The sequence below is a fragment of the Ixodes scapularis genome, unplaced genomic scaffold, assembly GCF_016920785.2.
Source record: "Ixodes scapularis isolate PalLabHiFi unplaced genomic scaffold, ASM1692078v2 ptg000292l_1__unscaffolded, whole genome shotgun sequence".
Classification (NCBI taxonomy): domain Eukaryota; kingdom Metazoa; phylum Arthropoda; class Arachnida; order Ixodida; family Ixodidae; genus Ixodes; species Ixodes scapularis.
The window spans coordinates 1,617,270-1,634,741 of record NW_024609951.1 but is presented as its reverse complement, the minus strand read 5'-3'; the positions used below and the strand labels follow the sequence as shown (position 1 = coordinate 1,634,741).

Genomic DNA, 17,472 nt, shown 5'->3' with positions numbered 1-17,472 from the left:
AAAACAACCAAAAACTTACTGAGCGTCATCTAAACCCTCTAAATCAGTCAATAATAATAAAAAAAAGCTTTAAGCAGATGTGAAGTGCGGAGGTGAATAAATGCGTATTATAAGCCAAGCCGCGCTTCTCAGGGATGGACAATTGACTATGTACTAACTAGCCAGACCCTACTTACAAAAAGGGACAATTGACTATCCGATGATTGGGCAGACTATGTTAACTTTTGTTTGCGTTTTAAAATATTAAAATTTGATATTATCCATGGGATGCCTCCCAAGCATGTCACTCATAATGTGTTGGTGTGAATTGTTTTGTCTGCATAAACGTTCGATTTCACGACCGGCAAAACCAGGTGGCATAGATAAAAAATACACATTGTGCAAGTCTCTACGGTTCTACTTCCACATCGTGTACTGGGCGTTTATTTTTTACCAAAAATGCTGAGCTATCGCTCATCCCGTTACATCGATGGCAGCTCCCGTCATGAAGCTACTCTTAGGACTACACATGAACGCGATCGTCTCGGATATTTCCTCAGGCCTTGCCCTGCGCTTGAACATCGCTGACTTGTCGAAAGAGGCCACCTTTTCTTCGGGTAGGTTGGTGAGCATAGGCGTATCGACGGGACCCGGCAGAATGGCATTGACACGGATGCCCTTAGTGGCCACTTCGAGGGCCACTGCCTTGGTGAGGGAGACGACGCCGCCCTTGGAGGCGGAATAGGAAGGGAGTTCAGCACAGCCGATTGTCGCGAGGTCACTAGCGATGTTCACGATGGTGCCATCCGTGACGTTGTTAGCCAGCATGTGCCTCACCGACGCTCGGTTTATGAAGAACGTTCCCTGCGAGTGAGAGAAAAAAAACGCATACCTTGATCATAACATATACTCAGACGCTCACAGAATGAGAAGATATGATCTGAGCACATGCCGTCTGTGTGTGTGTGTGTGCGTTTGACGTCAAAGTTCACGTGACCCCAAGACGTCACGCGATGTCATGATATCACTGACGTCACAGGACACGTGACTTCCTGCCCTCACGTGACCTTAGGGTGTAATGCGACATCATGGTTTCACGTGGCATGGTAACATCATTATCCGTTCCTGTGGGCTAAGGTCTAAATGGGCCATGGCCCATAGGGCACACGTAGCCCAGAGAGCATAGTTGATATATAATCTACGTGTAATATGTACCGCTGGAATTTCACGCTGGAATATAACGGTTTGCTCGTGATGATGAGCATATAAACATAGTTTATTTTAAAAGCCCACTGAGATGGTACGTGTAAAAAAAATCTTCCGATTGGTTATTTTGATATTATTTTAAGAGCGTCGACCCGCGTCACGGTCAGCGCCGTATCACGGAACGCTGTAGCGATATGAGAAAACAAAATGATCCCGAGTACGCACATAACGTTCATATGTGAGCGTCGTCTTCTAGGTTTTTCTGCTGACTGCATACGGCCCCTGTATTTTTTGCGTTGGTAGGGCTATTCATTACAGTGGTTGTTTGCAGTCAGCGCATGCGCACTAACCACAGAAACAAGCTTTGTTCTCACGCGACTATTCGGGCTGATATCGCCGCAGCGCTCCAGTATGCGGCGCAGACCGGCCTGCCGTTCGGTCGACGTTCTTGTAAGGGTGTCACGGATAAAAGAAAAAGGCAGAGGAACGTAAAACTAAAAATAAACATTTACCGGGGCGAACCTGAGCCACACGAAAAGGAAACCACAAAGAACCGTACATTTTGCAACGAAAGAGAGACTATCCTGAACCGGCCTTTTACTGCAGCTTTTAGTCGCAATTCCAACGCCATACAGAGGGCAGGGGGGTAGTTTAAAAATGGCGGAAAAAACGGGAATATGTTCTCCATGATTTTCCCGGGCGCCCGCGCTGCTCAGTTTGCAATATATATATATATATATATATATATATATATATATATATATATATATATATATATATATTAACAAAATGAGCATGATGATTTTGAAAGCTTCACACCAGAAAAGAATTTATATTCTGAAGCACTCGCGTCTTTCGTTTAAACCTCATAATACATTAGCACGGCGACGAGAATGATGCGGTAACAGCTGCACCGATGCCGACAATCCCTGCCAGCGTCTCTGCAGCCGTTGCCTCCCGCTCCTCCGATTCGTTCTTTCGTTCGCGAAATGCCGAACACCGGTCTGGAGTTGCGAATATACGCTTTACGTTCAGGAACGTTGTTGAACCACGACACTCGATGACAGCTGAATAGGCTGAAAGTTTCAAGAAGAGCAAATATTAATAGGAGAAAGGACCTGGCCGAATCGAAGTTGAGCCTTGTTCCTCAGAGTAGCAGCTGCGAGCGTTGCCAACTACGCCACGCAAGATGCATTACACCCCCTAAATGAAGCTGCGGCCCGCGGCTTGTCATAAAAAAAAAGAAATAATATCCTCGCATCAATATGTCTTGACATCTGCGCAATTAATGACCGTCACAGTTTCGTCGGGTACATGTCGTGAGAAGTTCGTGCTGGTGGTCGTTCGCCGTCAGCGTTTGTCGTCGTCATTACCCTCATAGTCACCTTCATTGCCATTTTTGTTTACCGACGTGGGTTCTTGTTGCGACTGTCACCTTCAGTCATCATCGCTATTGCCAACTCGAAAATATTATTCCCGCTAAAGGAATCTCGAAAAAAGCTACAGATCACTAAATTTAACACGCACGTTAATAATGAGTTTGGAACATCATTACTGCTACAGTTACGTTTTAAGCCACACACTAAAAAAAATAACCCTTAGAATGGACCTCTCTTGTATGGCGCAGAGCGCTTCCACGAACATAAGCATGTCCAATAAGCGCCTCGGCCTCGTTCTTTGTCGCGCGTTTGCGCGCAACAAGCAGGGGAGAACGACACGTGTACCTCGGTCTCCAGAAAGCCACGTACGAGAGCGATACGTAGAGGGGGAAGGCCCGTGTTCCCAACACCTCGTAGATCAGAAAGCATAAGTGCTGAAGTTTCTTGCGTCACTAAAGAAGCCCACCGTAGGCCGGAGGTTGGACACAACTACGGCGTCTGCGTTCGGCTGAACTTTGTGTTAAATCAGTAAGAAGACGAATCCCAGCACGAACGCTGACACCGCAGTCGTGTCCAATCTCTGGCATACGGTGGCCATCTTTAGTGACGCAGCAAAATTAAGCACTTACTCTTTCTTCTCTGGGCGGTATTGGTGTACCTCACTCTCCCGTGTACACGCGCATGCTCTTCGATGTGACGTTGAAGGGTCACGGCATATTGTGCCTGAATTACCGGGGATGATTCGGAGCTTGTGGATGACCAAAGGTTTTGTTCGGAAAAGCAAACAACCAGAGTTCGGACGATGATGCTTCCTACTTTTCAAGCCGGCAATCCCAATGAACAGTGGTTATTTAGATGAAAGCTTCTCAAATCAGAAATCACTTACTGTGACTGTGAAAACAGCTTGGCGACGTCCTAATACACGAGAGCTGGGGTGCCGTGTGAATGCTTTAATACATTTGCCTTTGATTGGAAGGATGCACCGTAATGAGGCGAGTTTGGAAGGATTGCCACTTTTATTTAACGAGTTGCATAAGGAGTGGTTATACGAGGAATCCCTAAAGCAGTGATCCCGAAGTCGCTGAAAATAGCGTGTGAAAGAATGAGAAGGAAAAAATTAAAGATGTATACAATTCCCTGTAACGCCGAATTAGAGCGCAGCTCCTCAGGAGGGGGAGGGAAGGGTACTGAGGGGAGAAGGTGGAAAGTCCCCCACTACTCACATGGATATGGATCGACGTGTGCTTAACGCAAGTCGCAGAAAATGCACAACTTTGGTGAGAGCACCGCGTGTAAATTTAGCAGGAATTTAGCCGGACGATTTTCCCCTAACTTTAGCGGGGAATTTTTTCCACTAGATTTAGCGGGGAACTTTGTTCTACTAATTTAAGCGGAAAAATGTTTTCCACTAAATTTAGCGGGGAAAATATTCCGCTAAGTTTGGCGGGAAAAGGTTTTCCGTTAGAGTTAGCGGGGCAATTTTCTCCGCTAAATGTAGCGGGAAAATGTTTCTCCTCTATATTTAGCAGGGAAGCTTCTTCCGCTTGATATAGCGGAGTATTCTTTTCCCGCTAACTTAAGCCGGAATTAAGCTTCATCGTCATCATAACTGATGACGTCATCAGTGATGATGACGATGACGTTGACGTCATACGATGACTGTATGATCACGTCATCCTCATCGTCATCGTCATCACGCGGTTATGGCGACGCTGCTCAAACCAGGAACGGGCGTCTAAGAGCTGCGCTCTAAAAAGATCTAAAGAGAGCGCACTGTTTTCACCGATGTTTGAAAGAGGAGAATGCAATATAGTCTCAGGGAGCCCACGAGACGCAGGGCTTAGCTCGTTAAAGGGGCCCTCCGGAGCGTACTGCGGTGGTCTATTTATAGCGGAAACTCAATCCACAGCCCTAAGGATCCTAAAAATCATAAACTTACGGTTATGCGCGGCGGATTTCCCTATTAAAATTGCTATCAAAGTCCCCGGCACGCCCACCTTTCTGAGATGACCCCGGAAAACGGGACGGGCATCTCTTTACGCGTCAGCCAATAGCAAACGAAGGATTCCGGCGTCACTGCGTGTCACCAACGCGGCCGACCGCCGACCCGCGGAGGAATCTCTCGAACACGCGCGGACCGTCGTCATGGTGCCCGGACTTTGTGCTCGGCAGTCCTCGTTCGTCGCGCTGCTACAGCAAAACGCAGTCGCATTCCACAGATGACAAGGAAAAGTTTGACTCGTTGACGTGAAAGGATCGCAAAGCTGGCTTCAGAGTCGTTATCTACGGGAAGAAGGAACACGTGTCCCGCAAACGCACGCCTGCAGACGCCCCGGGAAGCAGACGAGCTGACGAGCCGACGCATCACCCGCTAGCAACAAGCTTGCGGGGAGAAAACATAGTTCGCTGGTTTTGGAGCGATAATTGCGGACTAAGTTTCCCGCACCACAATAAGTTTACGTTTTTCTCAAACTCTAATTTTCCACAAGCTTCAAAAGTGTTGCAATAACGTTCGCATTCACCGCGAGATGCAGCATTTCCATTGGTCACGCTTTAGCGATGGGCAGGGAATTGGAGATTGTCTTCCAAGAGAAAATAATCCCGATATATTTCTGCTGCGATCTGCTTAATAAACGGTTTTGTAATCTAAAACTTTGTATACACATTTACTTGCACCTACTACGCTATATAACAACATAAACTGACGATCGCAGAAAGCTCCGGAGGGCCCCTTTAAGCTTAAACTTCTTGCTCGGTAATTTTGTTTTCGGAGTTCTTATTCGCTCATGCCGAAATCTTGTCGACTGGGGAGTGACAAGAGGAGGGTCGGTGGCTGAGTGTGTTGTGCTCCCCAGCTCGGAGCACCGTGAGTGAAAGCTCCGGCTGCAGAACCCCATGGATACTGTCTTCAATCCCCACTTCTCCCCGTTTCGACCCGGATGAGCATCGGACCGGCGTGCGGCCTTGTATCGCTAGTGAGCTATGTACATTATACAACGCAGGCTAGAAGTCGTACTACACTGGCTAAATATATTGTAAACAGCGTAAACCAGTGGCGGTATATATCGGATAGCAGACAAACCTTACGCTCTCTAAACGATAATGTCTTTTTTTCTTTTTTATTGGCTTTTTGGGAGTCAGAATATGTTTGGGGCTCGACACGTCCTACGTTTCTGTCGCAGTCAGTGACTACAATGAAAGAAACAACGTTAGGCTGACCCGGTGTTGTGTAAGTGCGTGCGTTCCAGATATTTTCGTTAGCCACTTGCATAGTTGTTTTTTGCGTGAAGTTGTTACTTTTAATTTGAATAAAAACAAGTGAACGCCGAATATTTTGTCCCAAGCTGTGCGAAGCATGGTTCATGGTATAGTGTAGCCTTACCCTTAAGTCGGTGGCAAGTACATCGTCAAAGTCTGTGTCGCTCGTCTCCTCAATGGGCTCTGGGGTTCCCAGGATGCCTGCGGAGTTCACCACAACGCTGACCTTTCTTCCTGGAAAGGAAGACTGGATCTCTCCAAACAGATTGCTGACAGCGGTCGAATTGGAGACTTCCACGTATATTGCCCGGTGATCCCCGTTGTATGATTCTGTAAAACAGGCGCACACAAAGAAAACGAACGATAAGCCAGTACGCAATCAGTAGGAGGTTAGAGATATGAAATCATCCTGAAGGACAAAGTAATAGAGTTCCATATACCCTTACATAATCGGCTGTTTAGGCAGAAAATGTTCCTTACGTGAACCTTTTCCATACATCATATAGAGGGCTAGGAGCCTTATACATCTTTTTTGTTTAGCCTCGCACCAAGTTAGATTGTCTTCGTACCTGGTGTGCGTTCCGCAAAAAAAAAAAAAAAGCAAGAGGACTCTGATAAAGTAAAAAAAAATACACATAGGAAGGACATAACAAGAAGGGATGACGGTTGCAATTCAAATGCTAACTTGTTTTACCGGCGAGGCAAGAGGAAAGCGATTATTTCACGCACACCGAAAGTTCCAGAATGGAAGATTGCGATGCCCACGTAGAAAAGATATGTACGCCATTCACAATGCGGAGGGCTAAAACTCCGCTTACAGCCGAGACATTGTAATGGGAAGCTTGTCTTCGTTCCGTGTGGTGAAATTCTCGGCAAAATTTACGTTGCGGATATTTATACAGCAAGTATTTATGTGAATCAATATACTGCTATACTAGTTGAACACTGTGGAGGAACAATTTTTATAGGAGAGTACGGCACAAGGCCAGGGAAGGGGTGCAGATGAATGAGGCTATCATTCCCGGCGGCCACCATAATCGTAAGAGGTATTTTATAGTCGCCTCAAAGGCTGAGAGAGCAAGAAGTAGTAGCGTTTCATCCGAGTCTGCTGGAAAGGCGCATCTTTTGTCCGTTTTTTTTTCTTTAGTTTTCGGCTAACACAACCTCTTCCCATTATACTTTATATGCCGCTGTTGAAGTACCAAGAGGCGGTTTATTTTACTTATGTTTTATGCCTCTTGATAATTTTTCAGCGTCCAGAAGGGGATTTTAATAAGCTAAGCGTGGATGGAACTACGGAAGCTATTAGTCTCTCTCGGCGTCAGCTATGTTCTGCTGCGTCTTCAAGGCTGGCGTCGCTTCCTCAGTGCTGCAACTCAGCAATGCTGCGAGAGCACGTGGTTTCGTCCTGCATCTCTTTCCAACGATATCTAGCGCGAAAGAGAGGCCAAAGAAGTAACGCGCTCTCGCACGCAGCTTTGGCAGCGTCGGAACACTCTGAAAGCAGCGCCACCCTTGACTTTACAGCCTAAACTAGCTTGCGCCGATAAACGCAAATAGCTGCCGTATGTCCGTCCTCGCTTCGATTATTGAAGACCGCTTTTGAGTGCAGGAAGAGGGTGAACAACATCAAAATGTAAGTAAAATGATTATGATAGTAATTCAATTAATAAAAAGGTGCGGCGATTTGGGCAAGAATGAGAATAAAATCTCCAAACACACCTACTTGTGTTTGGAGTGTTTTGTTTACCTTTGTTTCTGCTATTCTCCCTCCCTAGAAAATATTGTTAAAAAATTGCGCCTCGTTTGCATACCTTAGAAGCGGTACGTAATGTTATTCCTGGGGAAGGTTGTGTGAAACGAGAACTAGAGAAAACGACAGGCAAGGCTTACGTCCGCCGAGCGAGATCGCCTGAAACAATATGTTTTTTTCTGCCCTCTGAGGCAGTCACGTGTTAGGAAGACCCTCGTGAAACTATTTTAGCAACCGGGATTCATAGCGGCCTTCACCAGAAAACCGCCCCTGCAGGAGCAGTCGTAACCAGAGTGTTGATTTTTGATGATACAAAAAAGTAAGATACAAAGCCAGGTTAGCCTTGTACAGAATGAGAATATAGGGATCGTTGCTGGACGGAGGTTATATAAGGGCCACATGGAGTTCGCCACGCAAATGTTACCGGAATGTACAGGCTACTAAGCAAACTCAAAAAGTAACTAATTCCTGTACGCGCTGCAGGTGTTCACAGGAAACTTTTTACTTTATCTCAATTGCAAGGCACCACGTGTCTGCATCCGTTTTGTGCTTTCTTGTTTCCTCCTCAGGCAACTACTCTTCGATTTAACTCGTTCATCATTCTCTGTAGTCCGCATCCGGAATTTAAGTGCAGCAGCATCGGCTGTGGTTGCATTGTAACGGCTTTCAGGGGAATTTTCTGCGCTAATCAGCTCCGTTTTTGTGGAAAATGCAGCGGTGATAATGTCCCAGTTCATTTCAAGACTAATCTTTTGGCTGTGAAAACCTGCACTGATAAATACTCTCCTCTGATGAATGAACAAAGACGTATATACAAGGTGTTTTACGGAACCCTGGCTCAACTGTTCTTGCGAAAAGTACACATTAAAAAAAAAAGGAAATCGATCTCACATCGCCTTTAGAAAATGGCTCAGCCAGGGAAAGTTGTCACGTTCGCTATAATTTACTCTGAATTAGATTTGAGTGTTTACATTATATTAAATTATTGTATAATTTTACTAAGAACATTAGACGTCACCGAAAACCGATCTATACTTCCAGTTTCCAGAAAAAGTTGTCGGGCACACGAGGCATTTTACTTAGTGTCGATAACAACAGAAAAGGAGACACACAACATTAAACTTCAATTCGCGTTGTGTTTCTGTGTTCTATCAGAAGATATATCTGTGTCAGCGGTCCCGCTAACGGCGGCGAAGGCCGCGCATCTATCCCTTCCAATTGTCGTAGGAAGGAACGAGGTGTGACGTAGGCCGGTGAAATTATACGCTGTACTGCTCGAATGACATTTAAAAAATGCCCTATGATTCTTGTATTCTACACACTTGTGCAAAGATTATATGGTGTCGCACGTTTGTTGCGCGCTTTGTCAAGATCGATCAGAACGGCTGGCGCGTAGGTGGCATTTCACAGGAACCTAAAATTAAATAAACGTTCAAATATATAGCTTTTAAAGTATTTTGATTTAGTGGTTTTCAATTACTGTAAACAACATATTTTTCGCGGGCTCAGTATTGCGCGATTTAGGTCAAAGCTGAAGTTTTAAAATATTTCGTGGGTTCTAAATCTTGCGGCGTGGTGGGATCTCAATAAACACTACATTGTGTTTACATATTACTGGAATTGTTCGCCAGACCTATTTTTAGCGAATTGTGGGCGATTCGCGAAATTCAGAAAAGCGAGGTCCTCGCGAAAATTAAGGTGTTTACAGTATCCCAAAAACGTTCCAAGTATTAAAATTATCTTAAACAATTACTCGTACCAAAGCGAATTCCTCATAATTTCCTCGTAAAAGAGAATTCTTCATAAGACCCTTGTGTTACGGAACCTTAATAAATTCATAAAATATTCCCGGTGAAAGAAACACAAAAGACAGCAACGTATTTTTTTTTTCTCTGCGTAGCTTACTTTTCGCAAGAACGACTTAGCGATAGTTCCGTGAAACAACCTGTATGTGAAGCTTTTCGTTGTGGCTTTCGTACAAGTGCGTTGAAAGTACTGCCGTGATCAGTAGTTCGTGTTTGACTTTACCCGCAGACCACTTTTTGCGCGGAGCATCCGAAAAAAAAAAAGGAAATTATCCTTTCTCGCTTTCTTGACGATGTGGGGCAGAATCACACGTGCGCAGTCAGTGCACCGCATGACTAATCACGCTACGCAGTGGCTCATGTTTCATAGAAACAAAAGTGCTATCTTTGCGTAAAGGATGTTTTAGTTACTGCGGACAACCCTGCTATTGAAATACTGTTATAGCATTCCTCACGGGATTAACTTTTCTCTTAGACTCAAGTTTCAAGAGACGTTTAAGAAAACAAAAAAAACAAAAACAAATAAGCTGTGGAAACGAGAAAACTTGTTTATTTTCATACACAAAGAGGTGAACCTACTCTCAGAGCTCTTTTGCTATTTCGCGAAGAAAAAGAAAAGAGTGGAGTAGGGTTACGGACTAGAAATAAAAGAAAAAAGTATAAAAGACGAGGAGAAGAGATAGTAAAAAATGAAAGCCGTTTACAATTCCCTGTAACGCCGGTTAGAGCGCAGCTCTTTGAGGAGGAGGATGGAAGCGTACTGAGGGACAGTTGACTCCTTGAGGTCACGTGACCTCAGGGGGGGTCGTTTGACGTCAAGGGGGTCACGTGGACTCAGGGGGGTCACGTGACCTTGGGGAGGGGGGCGTCACGTGACCTCAGGGGGTCACGTGACCTCAGGGGGTTCACGTGACTTCATGGGGGGAGGGGTCGCGTCACCTCAGGGGGTCACGTGTCGGAGGGGGGGGGTCACGTGATTTTGGGGGGGGGGGGGTGGAAAGGGGCCCCTAAGAGCTGCCCTCTAAAAGAAACTTGTACATCGGAGTTACACCAACGCTTAGAGTATATTTAATAAACGAGTACTATACTTCGTTTCAGCTTCCATCCGAGTGCAGCCAAAGCTATGTGTGGCCGGAGCCAATCACACGCCTGCAATAGGTCACGCGATCTCGCCTGCATTTTTGTAACAGTCCGCAGCGCCGCTGGTCGTCCACGCAGCCCGCGCTCGCCGAGTATTTCATCTGCTACGGGTGTATCAACGGTATCGTCTGCTACAGGTTTAAAAAACGCCCTTTTACGTTCTGAAATTTAGTCACAGGGGAGGTCTGTACGTAGGCTGGCCGCTGGCATCTGTGTCCGAGCTTTCCACCTGTTCGGCATTTCGGCATAATTTCGAGATGTAGTACACATTGCAAGGTGTCCGATGACCCGGCCCTTGATGTTTCCTTGCATCATCTGGATATACAAGGGATCGAGGAGCAGTCCTTTCCACCAGCTTCTTGGCGTTCAATCCGATTGGCGAAAACAGGGGTGCCCTAATTTCGCCGCGTATCAGTGAATTGTAGTGGCCCGGACACTTTTCTTGTTTACAACGCATTCGCGGTACGACGCGGCCGGAGTCTCCTGCCGAATTTGAAAGTAGACATTCATCACGACCTCTCGCGCATGATGGCCAAACGTGCTTTTGCGAAAGGACGTTTTGAAGCGACTCGGCGAAGAAAACATGATTCGGCCATTCCGGGAAAGAAATCAGGCAGAAAAACCGAGCACTGCAGCCGGGTTGCCAGGGGATGTACGTGTTTTTTTTTCCAAATCAGATGTTATTTACATATATTAATAAAAACATAAAGTTCATATATTTAATTCGTTTAGTTGCAAATCCTTCTCAGCAGTACACATCTGGAATATTGTGCAATGTTTACGCAGAAAACATTTTTTTTTTTTGGAAAATCACTTTTGTGGACTACTTTTTGGTGCGTAGGAATGCTCTTCTCGGAGTAGCGAACCGTCCCTCAGCCTATGGCTGCGTTCGGACGGAAGCTGAAACAAACTATACTAAGATAATATTTCAGTGCTATCGTGACTATATGCCCATCCTCCGAAGTTGACCATGGCACATGAAGGTAGTAAACTCTAGTTTGTTTGCTTATTTTTCGACCCAGTTGTATCGTCATCGTATTTCTTTGAGAGTCGTATGCAGTCCAGTTGCACAGCTTGTGTTTGCGGTCTTGGAGTAAAGAGTCTTTGACTGCAATCACATTTCCAGCGTTCTCAGAATGTCGTCATACCAATGTAGGACTACCGTATTTACTTGAACTGATGAGTGGAGGTGAATTTGCAGGATTGCGTGAATGAGGTGAATATGCGGACTCTTTTATTCGTTGAGGACAGAGCTAGGAGTGCATATTTTGAGTCGGCGAAGGTCATTCAGAGGTTTGGAATTTGATAACTACTATGTTCCATGGCTCCCCATTTCACTGCAAGTTCTTCCGCCGTTGAGGATGCTACGTTACGCAGTTTTGCTTTTATAATATTTTGATGAATAAAATATGCACCCCAGAAGAGAATGATTTAAAAGTCGTATAGCTGTGCCTGTATACCTGAGTTGATAGTGAAGATCTTCATTATTTATTGACGCGGATGGAGAAGGGTCGATGAGCGTAAACTGAAAAGTTAAGTCGGCGAACGTTTGCCATAACCAGAAGAAAGAACGAGCGTCAAGAATGCAGCACCGAGCATCGTGGGCGGCAGCAGCGAGTGACGATGTGTAGGTGGCGTGACAACTGGATCTCACGAAAGTGAATGACTCAGCATGGCCACAATCGTCTCATTATCTAATACACTCGATGTCTCGAATGTTCAACATAAAATATTTGACAGTAAGCTAGGGCGAGACTGACTCGGCAAGGTCATGTTGGACTCCTTACCTTTCGCACTCTTGGAAAAAGTAATCTCGAATACTCTACGAGTGGGAAGAAGCGTTCTTCCTCCGTCAGGCACGTGCCAATATGTTTTGAAGCTAGTTAAATCATCACAGTGATCAGCATAACCATTTTCTTTCAAATTTCCGGAAAAATATTTTATTTAAGTGATAACGCATTTAAAAAAAATGATTCTGGGTGAATGGTCTAGCCGATGACAGCAAACTCCCGAAGGTAACCAGCGCCGTCCTATTTACTTTAGGTGCGGCTTGCCATGAAAGGAATTTTGTTCTGGGGTAAATGATTTTAGAGTGGAACTGCGCAAATTGTATAGCGTTTAGTGGGCCAAAAAAAAGAAGGTAAAAGAACTGAAGACTGCTTTTCTCAACTAAGATTTTGAAAATATGGCTGACTATTTCATAACTTTTCGAATCGAAAGATCTCACCTTTTCACTCTAATACATACGCGGTACCCAAAACATGACCGCCGGCCCCTTCTCACGCATTTGACACGTTCCCTGCGTCAGTGGGACCTATGCAGTCAGCAACAATCCATCTGTCGACAAATTTTGGATTCGCGGTCGTGGACCTTAAGTGCCGTGACGGCATTTGATATATCTTGCACACAGCATGATGAAAACTGGAAGTTATCGCATTCCGAAACCAACACTATCAAAGTCGACAATCTGACACTATTCTTATTTCCGCCGTTTCAAGCAAAATTATTTAGATTGTCCAGTCAGGGAATGCCGTCGGCAAGAAAGCCGGGAGGGTTGTCGCTGTAGCACGACATTCATCGGCGATTGCACCTGACGCAAGGAACACTGACGGCTAACCCTGCCGACCCAAGACGACTGAGAGAACTTTCCGTTACGGTGAAATGTCATGCAACTACCACGCGATTTCGCATGTTTCGTTTCAGTTGAGGAGAAAAGCTGTCCAGGAAAAAGTTAGGAAATAGTTTCATGCCTCTTTAATCGGATCCACTGAATCGTAGCCACGTCAAAGCTTGAACATAGCGCAAAAAACGATATAGAAGCTCAATGCCGTCATTGTTTAAGTCATATGACTTTTTTTTGTTTCTTTTTTTTTGTTTAGCGTTTTACAGCACTGCAGGGCGGTTAGGAATTTACACGAAGAATGAAGTCAAATCTAATAACTCGCGAAAATGTTCAGCAAATCAGTGACATGTTTCTACACGACATTAACTGATGCTTGTTTTGTTGACATCGTGTTATTTTGCATTTTGAAATGCTGAATGAAGAAAAGTGTAAGTTTCTGACGTGTATGGTCAATCAAGGCTCTAAAGAACGCGTGGCGGCTTAATGGAGGAGTAAGTAAATCGACGAACTTCGCAGCATCTCTAAGGTCTCATTCGAGCCCGTTCTGTTCTTGTCTGCCACGACGACTGTGGCGCCCTCCCGTGCGAGCACCATGCACACGCTCCTCCCGATTCCACTGGCGCCCCCGGTGACGAGGGCCAAGCGGCCGCCGAGTCCCAGAGACTGGCACACGGTCTGAGCACCTGGAGAGCCAGGGTCGTCCCTCTCGCCGTCGGCCTGGTAGAGCGCAATACCTAGAAGCGCGAAAAAAACAAACATTTAACGAATATATATATACTTGTGGCAAGATTACACGACTCGATATTTATTCTGACCCTACCCTATTCACTCACTGGATAGATGGTTCCCTGATTGGGAACATTGCCAGGTCTTTTTTTATAAACTGAGAGCCAGGAGGCTAGATGTATTTTACGTAATGCCGCTATACACGAGAGCTGCTTACACGTTATTTTTGTGCATTTGCTATATCCCAGGCTAAAGCAATCACGCACTCTGAATGCGCCGTGATACTGTACTTTTCTCCGAGCGTGATTGGGTTAGCCGGGCATAGAAGACGCACAAAAACGACGATCACCATGACGACGCACTTTCACCGTTGCCTGATTGGCCGCATCGGATTGTAGCGACGGTGGCAATCGCGGTTAGTTGGAAACGGTTTATAGACGGAGGGTTGATACCATCGCTTTAGGACACCACTGGCACATTAGTCAGACCAATCAACCCGTTATTATTCGCATTGCCCTTTTTAGCGTATCAAAGAAAATCACTGTATGCGCAACGTATTTTTCTGCGTTTAAACGTGAGCGGATCGGGTAAAGTTTCTTCGGCAAGGCAAACACTCCCCGGGAACTAAATATTTGTTTGTAAAGCTGATAGCGGGGAGAGCTGGAAGAGATTGCTGCCGGGTAGCAAAACCAAGTGGATCATTTCTTTAAATAATTATTCAATCATTCATTTATTCTTAGTGCTCTCGGAGAGCCAAAGCCTCTCTAATGATGTGTGGAAGGTATATTAGGCAGTGGTAATGAACGACTTAATCGCAACAAAACATATGTCAAAGATATGAAACTGTGTTACACAAAGGTTACAATGCGAGTGCTGAATGCAATACAAGGGAATATTTCGGGTAACTTGACGCGCAACAAACGTCGGAGAGGTTCGCAAAGCCGGCTTCGGAATATTAATGTTGATAGACATCAGATCAGGGGAATCAATTATCACACGCAGGAATTTATATAAAAAATATCACCTCAGACACAAACCCTGAAAGACAAGTTGTGTAACCTTATATGTCCAACAGGTTTGGTATTCATAGTCAAATATATAAACCCTTTTTAAGGCAAACGCCACCAGGTGATGTTCCAGTCTTTGACGTCCTAGAGAAATCTCGATTTATAAAACGAATAAACAAGGGCCACCTTAAGACCGCTGCTTGAAATGCAGATAAAACGTTAAACTCTTATTCACCAGGTGAACACCAAGAGAACGAAGCAGTGGAATATATGTTAAGATGTATCGTGTATTTTTGTAAACCAGCTTGGCCTCCTCAAAGACGTAATATTGTACAGCTGACGACTCTCGTTAAATCTTCAACTTCGTTGTCCATGTAGCGTTTATGCTTTCTAGCACTGGCGGCGTAAGTAAGCTCAACAGGCTTGCAAAGACGGTGCATGCGACGGCAAGTTGCTTGGGACGCAAGCGACAGTTCATGTTTGTAAGCTGGAAAAGGGTCTATAACCGACTTCCGGAACGTTAAAATACGAAGTAAACGGTTTTTAACATTTCCTGTTTTCTCTTGGCTCGTACGCCCAATAGAGTTCGAGACAACAGAGGAAGATTACAATTTTGCTCGTATCAGCGAAGAATACAACCGAAATACACAAGATGACGTGGGAAACTCGCGCGTAATTTTAGAATCTACACCTAAGGTACCGAAGAGGCATTGATAACGTTATTACCATATACTGCAAAACCCTTATTCTCAGGAGCTCTTAAGTTTCCCGTATTTTGCGAATTAAAAAATTCGCGAAATAACGATGCAGGTGTCTCAAATTTGCCAAATTTAGTGGTCGCGATTATGTCCTATATGAAAGATTCGCGAAAAATAGAGGCCGGGAAAAAAGCGGGTTTAACAGTACACACGTGGTCTTGACTTTTCGCAACCGGACATTTTCATGCTGATCACAAAACAAAAAGTATGGTTTCATGATCTGAATTGTGTTTAATTTTTCGAAACGCCAATAAATTTATTTGCACGCCTTGGTACTTACAACAATATTTGAAGGACATATATAAGTTTGGGAACGAAACACCATAGAATATCACTGTATAGTGTAAGCTCACGAGTTACGTTGAAATCGGCAGCTTTACTAGGGTAAGGTTTAGCAGAATATTTGTCTGTAGGGAAAATCTAGAGGGGAAAGTGGGGAGCTTTTCTTTTTTGAGAACAAGGCTATTTACTTTAGAAGAAAGTAAAAAAAGAAATAATAAGGCGATCTTTTGGTCTACCAGCGAAACGTAGCATGTGTGGAATGCATTACGGATACAAAAATAAAACTATGCAGCCTGACAGAGGAATGTCAGATCAGGTCACGACACAGCGTCACGGTGTTGCGTGACGTCGAGGCTATTTACAAATGACTTTCATGGACACGCAATTAAAATCAGAAACCCGCACTAGCCTTCGAAATGAAGTGCCATGTTATCCCGGCCGGCGTCTTATCATACGAGCACCATCGAGCAACATATATGCAAAAACAGGCTTACCCGTCTGAAGAAAGAAGAAAAATATAGTCAACGGTTTGCGACACATTCTTAAGTACTACGTTAAAACAGTTGAATCCGTTGAGCGCTTATAGGAGCAATGCCCGTTGGATTCATATAACTCAGCTGTGGCGTGTCCGGATCGACTCAAATATGCAGAGGTTTACAAACAGGTGTTTCGATGAAGCAAAATACTGCTTCCCCTTTGGATTTTAAATAAAACGCTCCTCAGGACGAGCGACGACAAGTCTTTCAGGTGCGCGTGAACAGCAATTTGTGGCAGACGCTTCCAGTTAACTTATCTGGCCCCACACGGCGTGTTCAACTTCTACTTTTATGCCATGTGCGAATTCCACCCAAAGTAAAGTGTGTGCGAAGTGATAAAAGAAAAAAATCAACAACAACAAAACATCAACTTCAAATATATATAAAAAAAGGGAAAATGAGAGTGTGGCGGTGGCAACATACTGATAACTTTATCATTTTCCTTTACAGTTTCAGGGCGATAATGCTATTAAAGCAAGAACACCAGGACTTCTAAATAAATTTGTAGAAATCATCGCATGCATTTTTATAGATCTTATAGTTGTCTTGGAGTGCGAAATAATTAGGTACAGTTGGCAGCGAAAGTTTGCGGGGCGCGGGATTGTCAGATGAAATGACTGGTTGCGCCTTTCGATGGCGTGCGGACGCTCTAAAAATTCACGCTTTGAGAATGCGCTTCCTTTCGTGCTCGCGGTCATGTCGTTTTTACTCGCTTCCTCCAGACGTTCACGAGATAACCGAGACCGAAACAAGAAAGGTGTCGCCTTTACAGGCATCGGGCCGCGCGTTTGCATTAGCCACCGTGATGAGTTCGGAGCTCGTGCGTGCTCCGAATATAGCCAAGCAGCACGTTTCAACTGGCTGTTTTGTGGTAACTGCCTTATAATAGTGTTTTAGTTTTTTGTGTCTTATATCGATGAAGTGACCTTGTTTGCCGGACCAATTACTGTACCAAAGATCGTTTTATTTGTTTTTATTCTACTCCGATACCCAGTCACTTCGGAGTGGAGTGCTTGTTGT

At 44.8% G+C, this 17,472-nt stretch overlaps 1 protein-coding gene across 1 annotated transcript; it reads right to left on the bottom strand.

The window, feature by feature from the left end:
- Window positions 1-453: 453 nt before the first annotated feature.
- LOC8024210 ((3R)-3-hydroxyacyl-CoA dehydrogenase-like) lies at window positions 454-16,344 on the bottom strand. Its single transcript, XM_040503520.1, has 4 exons — window positions 16,326-16,344; window positions 13,653-13,877; window positions 5,947-6,152; window positions 454-843 (listed from the first exon to the last, which is right to left on the bottom strand). Exons 1-4 carry the CDS (start codon window positions 16,342-16,344, stop codon window positions 454-456), a joined length of 840 nt encoding a protein of 279 aa, XP_040359454.1.
- Window positions 16,345-17,472: the final 1,128 nt, after the last annotated feature.

Excerpts from the sequence above, each read along its gene's own strand:
- LOC8024210 (XM_040503520.1), bottom strand. Across the intron at positions 6,153-13,652 it reads GACCTTAGAGATGCTGCGAA|AATCATACAACGGGGATCAC; the intron begins GTTCGTCGATTT and ends CCTGTTTTACAG. Across the intron at positions 844-5,946 it reads TACTTGCCACCGACTTAAGG|GGAACGTTCTTCATAAACCG; the intron begins GTAAGGCTACAC and ends TCTCACTCGCAG.